A 17,151-nucleotide genomic window follows, 5' to 3' on the forward strand; every position below is an offset into this window, starting at 1 on the left:
ACTAACTGAGTCTACCACAGGTTGATCAGGTCTTTTCAAGGGAAACTCTTGCTCACCATCGAGCACGGAGTATTACTTCCATCCTTCTTTACATCATCCACATTTTTGTGCATTTACAGTAATATCACGGTTTACTTACTGATAAGAAATAAAAGTGATAAGCAAAGCACTGTATGACTTGACTGTGAAACTTAACATGTGACAGTCTGAAGTTAAATATCAAGTGGTTTAATATTGAAGTCTCCAGAGTTAAAACTTTGAGTCTAAAAGCTTTTACTCTGAATTTTATTTTCACTTTTACTCTGAAAGGTTTCTTCCATATGTTCCTGTTGACGATACAGACGTTGAAGTAAAACGTCATTACGTTTTAATTGTGCTTTGAGCGCGGGAGCTTTGAGGAAATTTGCCGACATCAGGCAGAAAACGTTGCAGGTACTTTCTATGGAAGCTTCCTTTTAGCTCAACACCGACTATTGGTAAGGAGGTTTAGGAACTAGTCCGAACCTGAGCTGTCAATCCACTCTGCGGGGCTGGCAGCAGCTTTAAGAAGAGGAAATGATCAGATATCGAAGGCACCTGGTTTGTGCTAACGCTAGGCTAAACAATTGCATAAGTATTAAAATAATTCCGGTGTGGCGGAATAAATACGCTTCAGAATAGTACAAGTTGAGGAGGTACAGTTAAACAGGAACTATCACCTTGTTAATGTGCTCTAAATTGCGTCCAAACACTACACCACAGTAGTGTTGTAGTGTTTTTACTGTGTACACAGTAAAAAGAACAATAACAATTCTATGATATTTAACAGTCACAACGTATTCTAATCTGACAGAACACCGGCAAGTAATCAAGTTCTTTAGAAAAGACAAGCTGGGTGTTTTTTCTGAAATCACAAAAAACCGAAGGAGCAGTTGTGTTATGGTACAAAACTGACAGTAACTTGTCTGCGACCCCTGTTGGCCAGGTGTTATCATGGCGATGAGAGGAGAGACGAGAGTGGAGGTAGAGGCGGAGGAGGAGGAGAACTACGGCCCACAGCCTCTCTCCAGACTGGAGGTAAAGTATCCCGACTGCTCGATGTGCTGATTTAGTTAACACCAGGGCTGGACAGTAAGGCAAAAACAATGCAGTGACAGAGACACGAGGTGAATATCAACAGATAATACATCTGATAGAATATTTGGCATCAACTAACTCTCTCTTTGGTTACCTAGCAACAACCTGTTGACTAACCTTAAGGTTTCTCATGTCTCATAACTGCTTAAAAATAAACGAGGTGGAGATAAAATTGGATAAAGCAGGAAAGACCATGCCACCAGCCTGACAGTATTTCAGATATTTAAAATCAATAATTATTAATACCTGCGGATATGAAACGCTTATATTGTGATAAGTTATCAGCCGTAGTTCAGAGCTTAGTTTGATTTTTTTTTGGGGGGGGGGGGTATTAAAAGTTATTAAATGGTTTGTCATGTAAGTCACTTTGAACTACTTGGTTGCTGAAATATGCCATACATATAAACTTGTCTTAACTTTGGATTTAATATGACATTAAATTACATCAAATACATTTGTCTAAGCAAGCCTTCTGCAGTTTGATGGGTAACATCACAAATAAAAGGAAGGTCAAGTAAATGTCAACAGGAGACATGCTACAAATGTGTCTAAAGTGTTGTCTGTAAATAAATCATTTGTATTTCAGTACTGGTGGACCTGCACCCTGCTGGATGCTGATGTTGTCTTTTTGCCTGCAGCACTGTGGGATTAGTGCCAGCGACATCAAGAAGCTGGAGGATGCAGGGTTCCACACCATAGAAGCAGTGGCCTATGCACCCAAGAAAGAGCTGCTCAACATCAAGGGCATCAGTGAAGCCAAAGCAGACAAAGTTTTAGTAGGAAATGTCTATCCTTTCATTTACACAAGCTAAAATTGTACTTTTATTTAGCTTAGTTCATTTATAAGCTGAAATCTTCTGTTTTCCATTGTGTGCATTAAAAGAACTCTGATTACTTCATTCTGCCCACTCCAATGAAATGAAATGAATGGACTTGGGGTTGTGAAATAGTTCCTCACTGAGATGCTGATAAGGATGCACAGAGCTTTTTCCACGTATTAAGTTTAAGAGCATTATTTAGGAATGTATTATAGTCATCAGAGAATTAATGGTGAATTCATGGTTGATACTTTCTGCACTTCTTTACTTTCTCTCTCACTGGTGTGCTTGGTTCTGTCCCTGGCAGGCAGAAGCAGCCAAACTGGTGCCGATGGGCTTCACTACCGCTACAGAGTTCCACCAAAGGAGAGCAGAGATCATCCAGATCTCCACTGGCTCCAAGGAGCTGGACAAATTACTGCAGGGTGTGGCCCAGTGACTGCCTCTCAGAAGTGACTTCTACACCATTGGGAGGGAAGCTGACCATGCTGAGTCTCTGTTCCTGTGCAGGTGGGATCGAGACGGGCTCCATCACAGAAATGTTTGGAGAGTTTCGGACCGGGAAGACCCAGCTGTGCCACACGCTGGCCGTTACCTGTCAGGTAGCATCCTGTTTGATCAGGAGCTGAACATGGAGATGTGTGAAGAGTTTTGTTCACAGGAGCTGGTTTTCCTTTGTCCATAGCTGCCAATTGATCAGGGAGGTGGAGAAGGGAAAGCAATGTACATCGACACAGAGGGAACCTTCAGACCAGAGAGACTGCTGGCTGTAGCTGACAGGTAAACACATTTATACTTATCTATTTATTTAATGTACTTAAACATGTCAAGTGTTCGAACCCTTCCTGTTTGTCTTTTATTTGCTGAGGTTAGGTATGGGCTAGTGGGTAGCGACGTGTTGGACAACGTGGCCTACGCTCGAGCCTTCAACACAGACCACCAGACTCAGCTGCTGTATCAAGCCTCTGCCATGATGGCCGAGTCCAGGTCAGCAGTGGTCTCAGTTATATCTGAACTATGATCCACTGCAAAAGTCTGCAGCATTAAGACTGACATATTTTGGCTTCAGTGACATCATATGCTCACAAAGCATTTCAATTGAACTCCTTCTCCAGGTATGCCCTGCTTATCGTGGACAGCGCCACCGCGCTGTACAGGACAGACTATTCAGGCAGAGGGGAGCTGTCGGCCAGGCAGGGGCATCTGGGGCGGTTCCTCCGCATGCTGCTCCGGTTAGCAGATGAGGTACGCAGCGCAGCTCTGTGACCCAACCCCATTTTCTGATGTAGTGGATGTGTTGGTTGATCATGCCTATGCAGATCAGCCAGGCATCCTAGCAGCTGTTGTAACACAAACAAGTGAGACTTGTCTTTTTTTTTTTCCCCTCTAGTTTGGAGTTGCCGTGGTAATAACCAACCAAGTGGTGGCGCAGGTCGACGGGGCAGCCATGTTTTCAGCAGATCCCAAGAAACCAATTGGTGGCAACATTTTGGCACATGCTTCCACCACAAGGTGTGTTTGACTCTAAATAAGACTGTTTACTCCTCAGCCCCATCTCCAACCATTTCTCCTCTGTCCAGGCTGTACCTGAGGAAGGGCCGAGGAGAAACCAGGATCTGTAAAATCTATGACTCCCCCTGCCTGCCGGAGGCTGAAGCCATGTTTGCAATCAATGCAGATGGCGTTGGAGATGCCAAGGACTGAGCAGCCCTGGGCCAGCAGGGGGCTGTAGTGAGCTTAGGAAGAGCTAGAGTAAAGTGTTCTCATGGTTGGTTGACTGTTCATCACAGTCAGAAAATGTCTACTGCCTGGACATCAGGTCATATTAAATCTAAACATTCTTCAGTTACATGATGAGTATCAGTAACAAGACCTTCATGGAGTACTGACAATGTAACCTGGGAGACCTGAACAAATGACTTCTAATGGACAATATTTGTCTGGAGATTCTGATGAGGCTTGTGTATCTAAGTTTAGCTTAAGAGGGCAGAAATTTTATTTAAAGTGTTTTTGTCCTTAAGCTGTTCTGTCCGTATTCCCTCCATAGCTAAATTTCTGAATTCTTTCAGCAGTGTGTTAGGGGATCCTTTAATAAACTGGCAACTCATTCAGAACCAAGCAGTTTCATTTCATTAAAATTTAATATTGATTCAGATTTACAGGAAATAACATGATCAGTTTTTCACTGAGTGCTAACAAAAAAAATGTAAGTGCAATGATGTCACTGTGAAAATAAGACAAAAATAATCCAAAAATGTAAATACTTATGTAACTAAACATTATTACTGCAAAGGTTGAACACTGGAAGAGCCAAAGCATCACCTCTAACAACTGTCCATGATTTATTTTCATTATTTTAAACTAAATTAGAAGCTCTGATTTTTACTGTATCCTCCTTGATGCTTTGTTATTATTGTATTAGAAATGAGCTCTTCCAGAACAACACCTGTGAAGATGGAACAGAGCTGGAGCAAAAGGAAAACAGGACTTTTCTTCTAGCTTTATGTAAAAATGAGATGCCATCATATTAGGTTTTTTGCTCAGCTTATTTTCTGTTCCCACGATGCAGGTTTTGTTTAGAAAATGCCAGGTAAATCAATAAATGACTTAAAGTGTGAAAACATGGATTATCGTCTGTCTGAAAGGTCACAGCACCACTGAGGCTGTACAGCCAGGGAGTTTCTCAGCTTTTCTGGCAGCAGCTGCAACTCTTGAGGCTTTAACACTCAAAAACCAAGAAACCTGCTGCTGCTCTGAGATCAGCTAATCTGTTACTGAGGCCTTAGTCAGCCATTGGAGGCAAACATGCTGCAGTAACATCAATGGGTGTAGTGGTCAGGTGAGCCTGCTGCTTCTTATACTGGCAGTTGGAGGGGGGTAGAGGGGAACAAACTGAAGGGCTGAAAAGTTTGCAATAAAGATAAAATCAATAAATGCAACGCACAGATGTGAAATCAATAAATACAACCCAAGCAAGCAAAAAATAGACCAGTTACTAGAGAATTTACCACATGTCATAAAATAATAAAATGGATAGTTTGAGAGACATCTATTAGTGAAGGAAAACATCTGAAAGAGTTCCCAACTGTCAGTTTGTTTGTTTGTCGGTTAAAAGCTGAAGATGAGCCTCCAGTTCATATGCTTCTTCATCCTGAAGACATGAGATGAAAGTTATGGTTTACATTTTAGTATCACTTAAATAAACACATTTTATTTAACCATTCTTGTAATAGGACGTCTTTTGAGATTAAATCTGTTAAGGAGACCTGGCCAAGAGGCATGGGAATATAGATATGTTCTAATGAAACAAGACTTCTAAATGTATATAATTGCTTTGCATCTGCAAACATTTAGAACTGCAGACAGAAATGTGCATGTGTTCACATGCAGAAGGATCTTACATTGTCTGTGGGCATCTTCAGTGCCAGCCTGGTCCAGTTTGTGGCCTCAGAGATGTTCCCCAGATCCTTGTGACACTAAGCAAAACAGCAGCAGCTTTACAGTTCTCTAATGTCATCATAAAGGCACCTGTGTATACTACTGTATTTGGATTTGATCCAAGCTGTTGAGTTTCAGGGAATTTCTAGTTACCTTGGCGATGTAAAGCCTGACGTTCCTGGAGAATCCTGGCCTGAGCTCCTCCGCCTGCAGGACAACACATGAAGGTCACCATAGAAACAGAGAGAAATAAACACTTCTCTGTTACTGGCAGAGATAAACGTCAAAATGTGACTTTCATTTGTTCCATGTTTACAATGAACTGACTTATTCAATTTAACCAGACAGATCCAGTTGCAAATCAGAAAATAGTCAAAATGGCAACTAATTTTCAGCATGTATAACAAAGTATTTCAGGTAACTGATATCAGAGGTCTGGTTTTAATCCCACTAAAGTGACTTGAGACAAATGAAGAAAGATCTATAGGATTTATAGTAAACCAGGATTATAATCTAGAAGTTCTCCTTATCACAGTTAACCATAAAACATTATTGATATTTGTTGAAAATACACAACTGTGATAGCTATCTCTATCTTGTTTCTTACTGCTCACACAGGGAAATAAACCAGAATAATTTATTGTTATTCAGGATTATTCTTGTTGCTTTAAAAGAAAAATAAAGAATATCTCAAAAACTTGGCTCAGAAAAAATCTCTCCCAGGCTCTGAAAGGATGTGACATGTCAGTGGAATTTTCGTTTGTATGATTTTTTTCTTTTCATTTTCCTCTGGATGTCCTAAAACCTGAAAGAAGTAAAAACAGAAAAGCAGCTAATTGCTGTGGTGGCAAACTGCTATTAGCTATATAGGCCAATAATACTATATTTCCCCAACTTTTATGAGTAAAAAAACCACAAGATTAACATGTTCATAGATACATATTTAACAGCACTATGTGTCCCAAGTGTTCAGATACTGACCATCAGATGTGTTGATTTGTCATATCTGCTCAGCTCGAACGTTTTCCACAAAAAGCTAATCAGTTTATTGTTTTAATTTTATCTGGAGCAGATAGAATTAAAAGGCACAACAAGGCTCTCCTAAAATTTGTATAAAAATATATTTATTGTGGTCTCCCAATTGCTTCTGAATTAACGATTCTGGACCTCATGGCAAAATGTTTTTACACCACTGCACAAACAGCTGGAGCTCAGAATGAAGAGCAGCTTCAACCTTCAGGAAGTTCTCCAGGGCGTCATGAATGGAGGCGGTGGGGGCGCTCCGGTACAGTGCAGCAGCAGCCTTCTTCTCCAACCAGTCAAATGTGGCAACCTGCAGCCCACCCCAACAAAGGTAAAGGTAATTTTATTTATATAGCACATTTTCAGAAACAAGGCAATGCAAAGTGCTTTACAGGATTTAAAAGGAAATACAAACAAAATAACAAACCAAAGGAAAGAGAAAAAGAAGAAAGAGCTAATAATCTTGATCCAAAGTAAATAAACTTGATAATCCTATTCGGGGTTGGTAGGTAAGTATAAATAAGTATCCTCAGGTTGGAAGAATAGGAGTCTATTGAGATTAAATCTACCTTAGCAAGTAGTAGCTAAGGTAGTTTTTCTGGATTCAAACACAGACGCACGCACGCACGCACGCGCGCGCACACACACACACACACACACACACAGGTTGGTTGGAGGCTTCCATCAGTGTGTGATGGGTCTCACCTCGTAGCACCATCTGCCCAGTAGGTAGTAACACACGGGGTCATCATCACTGAGGGCCAAGGCTCGATCTAGATGCTCCTGGATAGACCAGGGAGAGAAACAACACAGAACTGCTTCAATTAAATTACATCTATATATTAATGGCAAAAACACTACACTTTGAGAAAAGGGTTCTTGTTTGGCAAAAGTCCAGAAAAAATCTCAAAGGCTTCATTTATTAGTTGAACATCAGCTCCCTTCTGTCTGTCTGCAACAACCAACTGCACTGTATGAAAACCAATCCAGAACTGAGGACTGACTGGGGGTTTGAAAGGCCAGCATGCGCACGCACGCACGCACGCACGCACGCACGCACGCACGCACGCACGCACGCACGCACGCACGCACGCACGCACGCACGCACGCACGCACGCACGCACACAGATCCAGGAGTACTTTCTATGTTAAGTAAAAGTTCATGGCAGCTGTGGCTCCTTTACTGGCTTCATCTAGAAGAGACACTGGTGAGCAGAACACATCTGATACGGTTTTATACTCTCCAAGAAGAAAAGAAGGAAACATGACTTTTCTTCTGGCCGGGCAGCACTTCAGTCACCAGCTTGTCTGGGAGACAGACGGAGTTAAACACAGACCGGCCAGCGGATGGTCTCCAGGAGGAGAGCAGGAGTTGCTGTCTGCAGCAGCAGTGTGTGAAACAAGGAGGTTTTCCTGCAGTAAAACTGATTGCCAGCAATAAATCTACAACTCTGACTGTCTGTGGTCTGCATACACATAAGCTGGGACATTATAATAATGAAAAAAAAAAACAAAAAAAAAACTGACCACTGAAGAAAATGGTTATTAACTATGATGGATACTGTTAGTGCAAAATGAAAACTCCAATACATTAAGATCCTCTTATCCCTCCTTCAGCCATGGACGGACCAGGAACACTTCGTCTTTGCTTCACAAAAACTCATAATTTTATGAAAAACTAATGGAAATCTTTCAAAAGAGTTCTATCATCAGAGGAATAAAACACTCTGCTGTCTACTAAATCAGTATTTAAACTCATTTTTATATCTGTATGTTAATGTGGTTCAGTGTTGTTAAAGCCCTGTTACAGATGGGTGGGCGGCTGCTGTACCTTCAGGATGTGGCCGCTCTTCAGTTTGCTGTGCATGCTCTCATGCTCTGAGGAAAGTCTGGTCAGCACAGCAAACCTGACAACACGACCACAAGACATCCATGAAGGATGCAAACACTGCGGAGTTAGAAGGACACTGACTGTCTGCTGCTGATGACCTACCACTTATGACTCTCAGCATCCAGGCTGCTGTAGTTCAGAGCCAGCTCCGCCTCCTCCCGACCTGCACACAACAACTGTTAATACAAGAGTCTCTATGATGATGATGATGACGATGATTCTGATCTGTCCAATGAGTCCAACACTGTCTCTAGCTGATCAGCTTGATGGAATTAGTTTTGAAAAAAGAAGAAAGCAGAGGCAAGCTTCATTTGTCACATGGAGCAGATCAGCTCTGTGTGGATGGACCAGCTCCAGGCTGCAGGGGGCGCTGTCCTGCAGCCTGTTGATGGACCCACAGCAGCAGCAGGGCAGCAGGGTCCTAAGGCCCTTAGGACTCATCATGTGGATCAGCACTGATCCACATGTCAAATACTAAATTAATAATAATAGAAAAAAATTAAAAAGATGTTTTCCTGATCACTACCACAGAACGCGGTCATATCCTGACTGGAAGCAGAAAAACGTGGCACTGGGGTCACCTAGGGTTTCTGTTCTGGTCAGGGCTGGGCAGCTCCATTCCTACAGGCCTAGATCAGGGATGCTCACAGTGCAGTCCGGGGCCATTTGCGGCCCTCTGAAGGATTTTGTGCGGTCCCATGACCTCAGTTTCAGAATGTAGCAAACCTGGCCAGAAAGCTTAAGGTGATTGAAGCAAATGGACATGTTATATCATGTAGGCTAGATGATTTACACATGAGGTAAAAAATAGATTCCCATTTATTAACAACATTTCTGCATTCATCTTTTCTTTGAACTGAACAGAACCACAAACATCAAGCTGCTTTTACTCAAACACAAATCATATATCCCACATTATGAAACCGAGAAACTGTGGACCAGTCTCAAAAGGCAATCATGCAAAATCTTATTTTGTATCTACCAGTGTTGTGTTCAAGACCACCTAACCTGAGACCAAGACAAGACCAAGACCAGAGTGTATCGAGACCGAGACAAGACCAAGACTTTTAGGGTCCGAGACCAAGTCAAGACCAAGACCGAGGAAAGTCGAGACCGAGTCAAGACCAAGACCAGCGGCCCACGCTACATGACACAATAAAATGTAAAATATGATCAAAATTGCTTCTCAGAATAATCTGAAAGATCCATATTCCCATAAAAACACCTAGATATTAAATACTTAATACATTTTACCAATATTAAATATTCCATTTCTGTGTTACAATGTGTGATGGTCTCGTGCCATCCCTAAAAACATAACACCCTGGGAATTTGCCCATATTGCTCATATAAGAATCCACCACTGTTGCACCATTAAACATAGCAATTGAGGCAATGCCCTGATGGTAAATAACGCTCAACTATGAACACTGACCAAGGAGCAACAAGCAAGAAGTGACCAAACAGAAGGCGCTCATCGTGACTGTTTTCACTCTCTCTCCCAGTACATGAAGCCAGGTAGTCTGACACCATGGCAGACATTACAGCTGCCACTTTGAACAAAAACAAAGAGCAATGTGCATGCTCTGCGTGCTCTTTCGTTCTTGTGTTTTAGTTATTTGTTAATTTAAATATCAACGTACATAATTAAATAATGATGCAGTGTACATAGAGCATTACTAGAACAAAGAACGGGTGTTCTGTCAGGTCACATCGTCATACGCTTAGCACGAACTCATGGTGTTCTGTCAGATCAGCATACGTTGTCAGATAGTCGTACGCTTAGCTCAGACATGCATACGCTGTCATTACCATATGATTTTATTTAATCAGCAACATAGAATCATGACGTAGATCATCATACACTTGGTTATTAACAGTTGTATGGTATCCAGCTGCAGCCAGACCTACTTTAAATACACTTTGAAACCACGACAACGCATGTATATCTATCTAGTTATCATATTATGTCATATTATAAACAATTTAATGACTTATTTTCGTCATAACTTGTTGCATATGCTGAACTGACAACTCCACTGACGGTCGGACTTCTTAAGGCGCATGCGTTGGCATGGTACTCACTGCATGTATGCTAGGAACATAGAATCACGATGTAGATCTGTTATTAACAGTTGTATGGCATCCTGACTTAGCGGTTAAGTGAGTTTTACACGGGCTGTAGCTGACTCCAGCTGCAGCCAGACCTGCTTTAAATACACTTTGCAACCACGACAACACATGTACAGTATATCTATATAGTTATCATTGAAAACAATTTAATGACTTATTTTCGTCATAACTTGCTGCATATGGTGAACTGACAACTCCTCTGACGGTCGGACTTCTTAATGCGCATGCGCAGGCATGGTACTCACTGCATGTATGCTACTCTGACAGCGTATGGTAATCTGATAGAACGGCTCTCAGTGAGTGACACTCCAGTCCTATCTAATAAGTAAAGAGCCGTGGAGAAGAATCGACTGTTTCTGAATGTCACATCACTATATTGCAGACTTTTGGACATAGCGTTGTCCCATATATGCGACAAGTCAGTCAACATCTCCGCACAATAATTCAGGCAGTGAGTGACTTTTTTTCATCACAAATTCTTATGTGTCTCTGTACAGCTAGCTTTGCTAACATCACGTTAACGGAGCTTACCTTCTTTGAGCTACTTTTCTAAGTGACGAAAATAGTTAGACGTTGTCCCCATCGTCTCTGAAAGCGAAGCGCTGCTGAGTTAGCTCTGGCCATCGGATTTCTTACTATTTATGCAGTGCTATTATATTACTGACGATTAGTAAACATTTTCTGCCGCTGAGAGAAAACCACTGCGCATGTCCTGGAGCGCCGCGCGTGAGTGAAAGGTGGGGAGGGGAGAGGGAGGGGGAGAAACACGTAGTTGCTTGGATTTTAATTGGTGCGTTTTTGCATCCACTGAAAACAAAGATGTTAACAAATAAACTGGACAGTATGCTGCACGTTTAGTGATATTTTCACAGTTGCGGTCTCGACTGGTCTTGAAATAAAATGCCGAGTCCTCAGAGCCCGAGACCGAGACAAGACCGAGACCAAATACGGTCGAGTCCGAGACGAGACCGAGACCATCAGAAAACGGTCTTAAGACCGGACTCGAGACCAAGACCGATCTCGAGTACCACAACACTGGTATCTACAATGATTTACAGATCTGTTTTCCACAAAAAGCTAACAATTTTGTTGATTTTTCATTTTTAGTTTTCAGCTGTTTTAATTTGGTATAAAAAAATATTTAGTCTGGTCCCCCAACTGCTTCTGAATGAATGATCCTGGACCTCATGGCAAAACGTTTGTGCTCCAGCACACCTGAACCAAATTACTGTTCCCTGCTCAGCATCCAGACGTTCAGCCTGCAGAGGCCTGGGAACGATTCATTCAGCCGGAGCTGGAACCGGCCTGGTACTGAAGCTGGTCTGGAGCAAGAATGTCTGGGTGACTATGTGAGTGTGTCAGTGTGTGAGTGTGTGAGTGCTCCCACCTTTTTGAGCGTAGCTGGACTTCTCCTGCTTTTCCTTGGCAGACTCGTACATGTCCTTGTAAGCGCGAGCCAGTCTCCAGAGGAAGTCCCTGCTGTCTCCGTACTGCAGCAGGATGAAGAGACAGTTCAAAACCTCAGATATTATCATGAATACAAATACTTTTTAGTTTACATGAGCAGCAGAGAAAACTATTTGACATTTTACAGCCTAATGGATTCAAAACTTTGGGAATTATTTATCTATCAATCTCCCAAAATCTCAGACAAACTGAAGGAGCAGATTCAGTCAGCTGAAGCTCCTGTCCACACTTTGAGGACATATTTTGTCCATCATGGACAGACAGCAACTCACCTCTGCTCTGTTGTCCAGCAGCAGCTGAAAGCCGTCTGCTTTTAAAGTAGCATCTCCAGTGTGAAGGATGTCACTCTGAGCCAAAAGCAGAGCCAGCTCTCCGTGAGGAACTTCTGCCTCCATCCACAGCCTTCCCTCCTCCTCTTCCTCTTCCTCAACTTCCCTCTCCTCTTCCTCTTGGGAGTCTTCTTGGCGGAGGGTGAGGACCGTGGCACAGCTTCTTTCCTCCTCGTCTTCCTCAGAGTCTGGCTCCGGTTCCGGCTCATCTTCATCGTGGTCTGTGTACTCAGACTCAGCGTAGGCCGTGGAGTACCTGAGGCCCAAAACAAGCACTTCATGCTGCACGGCTCCCAACACAGGATTCTCAGAAGACATGACTTTAAAGCTACGTTCAAGACAGGATCCAACAAATACCTCTGTGAAAAGGTTGAGATTAATACTCAATATGTTCTTTATTTATTCATTCTTTACTCATTTAGACACTTTTGGTCTGGGTCAGTGCACCCCCAACGGAGGGGAAAGATGTCATTACTCGTTACAGTACTGAGCTATTTTAAAATAGACTGAAGAGGCTTGAAACACTCGGACACACACACACACACACACACACACATGTTTGTGTTGCTATCTTTGTGGGGACTTTCCATTGACTTCCATTCATTTCTACAGCCTAAACCTGACCTTTACCCTTTTCCTAACCCTACCCATCACATACCTAGCCCTAACCCTAACAAAAACTCAATTCATACCTTAGCCCTAAATCTGACCCCTGACCCAAAAACAGGGTTTCCCCTTGTGGGGACCAGGCTCCAGTCCCCACAAGGAGCAATTGGTCCCCACGATGTAGTATATGTCAGGAAAATCGTCCCCACAAGGTATTATAAACAAACGCACGCACGCACACACATATATACACTGCTCAAAAAAATAAAGGGAACACTCAAATAACACATCTTAGATCTGAATGAATGAAATATTCTCATTCAATACTTTGTTCTGTACAAAGTTGAATGTGCTGACAACAAAATCACACAAAAATCATCAATGGAAATCAAATTTATTAACCAATGGAGGCCTGGATTTGGAGCCACACACAAAGTTAAAGTGAAATGTTCCCTTTATTTTTTTGAGCAGTATATATATATATATATATATATATATATATATATATATATATATATATATATATATATATATATATATATATATATATATATGTTCATCTCAGAGAAGCACCCTGCTGACAGCCTGGTGAGAGGGGTCGACGTACCCTCCTTCGCTGGTCTCCTCATTGGTGCTGCCCACATCCTGGCTGGCAGTAAAGTAGATAGAACTGGAGCTGGTTGAGTCGGTCCGCTCTCTGTTGACATGGCGACGACGTCGGAGCCTTTGACTGTCCTCCACTCCCTTTCTAAAGGTGTGTGAAAGAAAACAGCAGCCAGAGAAGCCCAGTTTCAGTCTGGAGTACAGGACACACGGCATCACAAGCGCCAAGCGTGGATCAGATCCCAGCTGAAGAAAGTGAGTCATACTGCCAAACAGAACAGCTAGGAGGGGCAGTTGGTGAGTCCACTCACTTGACATCCTGGATGATCTGCAGGGCGATGCCCTGCAGGCCCCCCCGGAGCTCAGCCACCTCAGAGCGCAGCGAGGCCACGCAGCTCAGCACCTGGTCCAGCTGGATCCGGAGCTCCAGCTGCTGATCTGGGGACAGACCCTGCACCATGGCCTCCACCGCTGCCACGGCCTGCTGCTGGGCCTCCATCTCTGGGGACGGAGACACATCCTCTGACTGTCTCTGCACTTTAGACATTTTACTGATGCCTCTAGCATTTTTAATAGGGCTGCACTGATAAGAGTTCTGTGGCCAATCACCAACCTTTGAACAGCCTGACTTGTAAATTCTGGCAGATAGTGATTTTTTTATTTCTGTCTGAAAAGTCAGAGCTAAAGGGGACAGTGGGTGATTTTCAGCTCAGCACCTGCAAACGAGTTTCAGACATTTGCAATTATAAATGAGATCAGTTTCACATGGAATTTATAGGCCAATCGTCGATCACTCAAAATGACAGAAATCAGGGCTGATTTATCGGTGCAGCCGTAATTTTTTAATTGCCCAAACTAACTCCTGTTTATGCTGCAGCAACATGAACGATTAGCTCAACATTCACTTCTAACACAATGCTGTGAAGGCATGAGTAGAAAAACAATGGAGGAAATCCTATGCTACTGCTTACTTGAAAAGGCTGATTTAAATAAATTTATACAAACTGAAAGAATCTTAAGAACTTTAATTAATTTCCTCCAAAAAATAATTGTTTGATAGGTCATTGGGGAGGTAATAGATCATGAATATCCTCCAGACAAGAAAAACGTAATTGTTTCATAATACATTTGCAAATGACATAAAATGACAAAATAATAACCTGTGTCGTTCCGACACAAGTTCTGACACAATTTAGGACAAATTAGCTCTCGAAATATTTATTCTAGTTGTCAATATCATACAAAAATGTCTATCAAGAACAAGTCCCTCAACTCAAGGAGTTTAGAAGCAGACATGTCAGCATCTGAACAGCAGGGGGCAGTGTGAAGTTAACCTACCCTGAGCATCCAGGGGCTCCTGGAAAAGCGCCGCTCCATCCGCCTGGTCAGGCAGCCTTGCAGCTGACTGGCCTCTAGATTCCAGCCTTTGGGACCTTCTCCTGCTCCGCTCTCTGTAAATTAGAAGCCCAATAAACCCCAAACTGGCTGCAGCTCCGACAGCGAGTCCGATTAACCCGTTTCTTCCGAGCGAAATGATCATTTCTCTGCATTCGCAGGTCTAGTACCAGCCCTAGCTATTCCTATCGACGGCGGCCCATCATTTTGGCTTTAACAACGTTAAGAGAAATAGAGATCCGACTGTCCGAAACTGGAACCAAACAGCGATAACGGTGACATGTGTTCTCTGCCACCTGACCCGACCTAAGCTCCGTTTAGCAGCTACGCTGGTACCCGGACTGCGTAGCAGCAAGCGGACAGTCACTCCGCATTTTATCCACAATGTAACGACCAGGGTTCAGAAAGCAATTGTTCAAATTTTGGGATTTTCATTTATTTGTCTTCAGGCAAGATGCTCCAACAGTTTGTAGTAGTGCTGCTGAGTACCTCACCAGCTCCTCTATCCAGCGCGGTCGAAATTACTTCCGGTTGTGCTTTCAAAATAAAATAACTTTACATTTAAAAGTACAATGCATTTCCTGTGGATTTTAAAATAGAGGCATTGAAATTATAAGTAAACAACACTCTACAAAGTGCGAGTTTTAGAGGACACAAATGTTGAAGAGCATGTTTTAAGATAAACTTAAGTTTCTTAAGTTAATTAAGATAAGAAACTTATCACTGAAATGTTTTTCAGTGATGTTGAAGAGTGAGACATCTCTTGGTGCCTTTTCTAATCACATCATACCTCCTCCTCCTTGGTCCTAATTGAAGCTGCAACACCAAAAAAAAAAAAAACTTACTAATTTTACTCAGTGCATTAGGGAAGAGCACCACAAACAAAAATGTGCCTCACAAATCAGTGCTGTTATGTTTGACAGATATGAAAAATGGGGTGAGAGAAGGGGCAGTCATGGCACCTTTGCCCAGGTTTATTCAATCACAGGCTGGTGTAGAATTTGTTTGGCAAACCGTGAAAGAACTGAACATCTTTTTGTGGGTCTCACCAGTAACTGCAGCTCTGCAACAAAACATTGAAACTGAATATCCTTGAAAATGTCCTCATTTTGGTCTAAATGATTAAAAATGTATATATGAGCAAAATATTTCTAAAATGCAGTAGGTGATGTAACCAATACAAACTCCTTTAAACACGTGTGGAATGTTCTGACAGTCATTCAAAAATGATATGTAAGGTGCAAAGACAAGCAAAGGATTTCAAATTTAAATGAGAAAGTGAACTGATAGAAACATATGTCAGATAAATGTGATGCCAAAACTGGATGAGCAAGATATCTGAGCTGATTGTTAGCATGTCATCAGTGATATCATTATTTGTTTAGAACCACTAGCACATGTCATGTTTTTCTCATTCAACTCTAAGAAAATGGTGGTGTTTTAATGTAATCTTAAAGAGTCATATTTGAACACTGGTTCTGTTTATGTACCTCTGGAAAGCATAACAATGTTCACACACATTTTTGGAGTTCCTTTTCAATCCTCAGTATCAATGAAAGCAACATCACACTCTGTTTTTCTTTCTGTTTTGTTTCCACAAAAAGATGAAATGAAATCTGGCCTATCAGGAATGTAAGAGTCGAGATGGTGTTTTTCAGCTGAGCAGGAGGATTGCTGTGGAATCAAACTTACTGAATTTATGTCAAATTATGAATGTATGAAGTTAAGTAAAGGACCAGACCAGATTAATGGAATGAACGATTTATTGTCACATCAGTCAGACCTGACAGGCTGCTGAGAGGATTCAGACGAGAAACACATTTAATCCAGTGATGAACAAGTGAGATCATCCTTTTTAATATTCTGAGAAATTATGATCCAAAAAATTAAACCACATGTTAAAATCTTTTTTTGTTTATTTGTTTGTTTGTTTTTTTACACATAATGTAACCCTGCTGGATATGTGTGCAGATAATTTGTTGAAGTTCTGCTTGATTTGAAATAAAAATTCAGTCTTTGGTAGTAATCCTGAACATGTCATATCTTGACTTGATAATATTTACTAATATACTTGACTAAGGTTCTCTAGATATAATTGAGAAGGAGGATATTATTATTATTACTGTCTTTTTCAGTTGTATACATTTCTGGTTTTATTTTTAATTATGTTTTAATTATGTTAATTTTAGCCCTCCATCCAGGTGACCCTGCACATTTTCTGCAGAATTTAATTCCAGAGTCTGGCTAGATAATTCCAGAATTGATATTTTACCTTCACAAAGAAAGAATTTTGTTAATTCAGGTGCAGGTTTAAGTTTAGCACACACATTTT

General features: G+C 41.7%; 2 protein-coding genes across 3 annotated transcripts; one reads left to right on the top strand and one right to left on the bottom strand.

Annotated features, from left to right (window-relative positions):
* The first annotated feature begins 343 nt into the window (after nucleotides 1-343).
* On the top strand, nucleotides 344-4,048 carry rad51b (RAD51 paralog B). Of its 2 annotated transcripts, none has more exons than XM_015006394.2 (10): nucleotides 344-432; nucleotides 965-1,056; nucleotides 1,755-1,892; nucleotides 2,242-2,359; nucleotides 2,445-2,536; nucleotides 2,620-2,714; nucleotides 2,808-2,921; nucleotides 3,050-3,179; nucleotides 3,325-3,446; nucleotides 3,515-4,048. In XM_015006394.2, exons 2-10 carry the CDS (start codon nucleotides 973-975, stop codon nucleotides 3,636-3,638), a joined length of 1,017 nt encoding a protein of 338 aa, XP_014861880.1. In that variant the 5' UTR covers nucleotides 344-432; nucleotides 965-972; the 3' UTR covers nucleotides 3,639-4,048. The 2 variants fall into 2 exon arrangements, with proteins under 2 accessions (XP_014861880.1, XP_014861881.1); XM_015006395.2 differs by having other exon boundaries at nucleotides 378-476.
* Nucleotides 4,049-4,056: 8 nt separating this feature from the next.
* Nucleotides 4,057-15,730, bottom strand: rmdn3 (regulator of microtubule dynamics 3). Its single transcript, XM_015006393.2, has 12 exons — nucleotides 14,763-15,730; nucleotides 13,736-13,925; nucleotides 13,429-13,569; nucleotides 12,159-12,471; nucleotides 11,807-11,909; nucleotides 8,389-8,449; nucleotides 8,227-8,302; nucleotides 7,101-7,178; nucleotides 6,607-6,705; nucleotides 5,526-5,579; nucleotides 5,336-5,410; nucleotides 4,057-5,085 (listed from the first exon to the last, which is right to left on the bottom strand). The coding sequence occupies exons 1-12, from the start codon at nucleotides 14,962-14,964 to the stop codon at nucleotides 5,023-5,025; spliced, it is 1,455 nt and encodes a 484-aa protein (XP_014861879.2). The 5' UTR covers nucleotides 14,965-15,730; the 3' UTR covers nucleotides 4,057-5,022.
* Between the last annotated feature and the right edge of the window lie 1,421 nt (nucleotides 15,731-17,151).

Source organism: Poecilia mexicana, unplaced genomic scaffold (assembly GCF_051168715.1).
Source record: "Poecilia mexicana isolate PSO_F unplaced genomic scaffold, ASM5116871v1 scaffold_21, whole genome shotgun sequence".
NCBI lineage: Eukaryota > Metazoa > Chordata > Actinopteri > Cyprinodontiformes > Poeciliidae > Poecilia > Poecilia mexicana.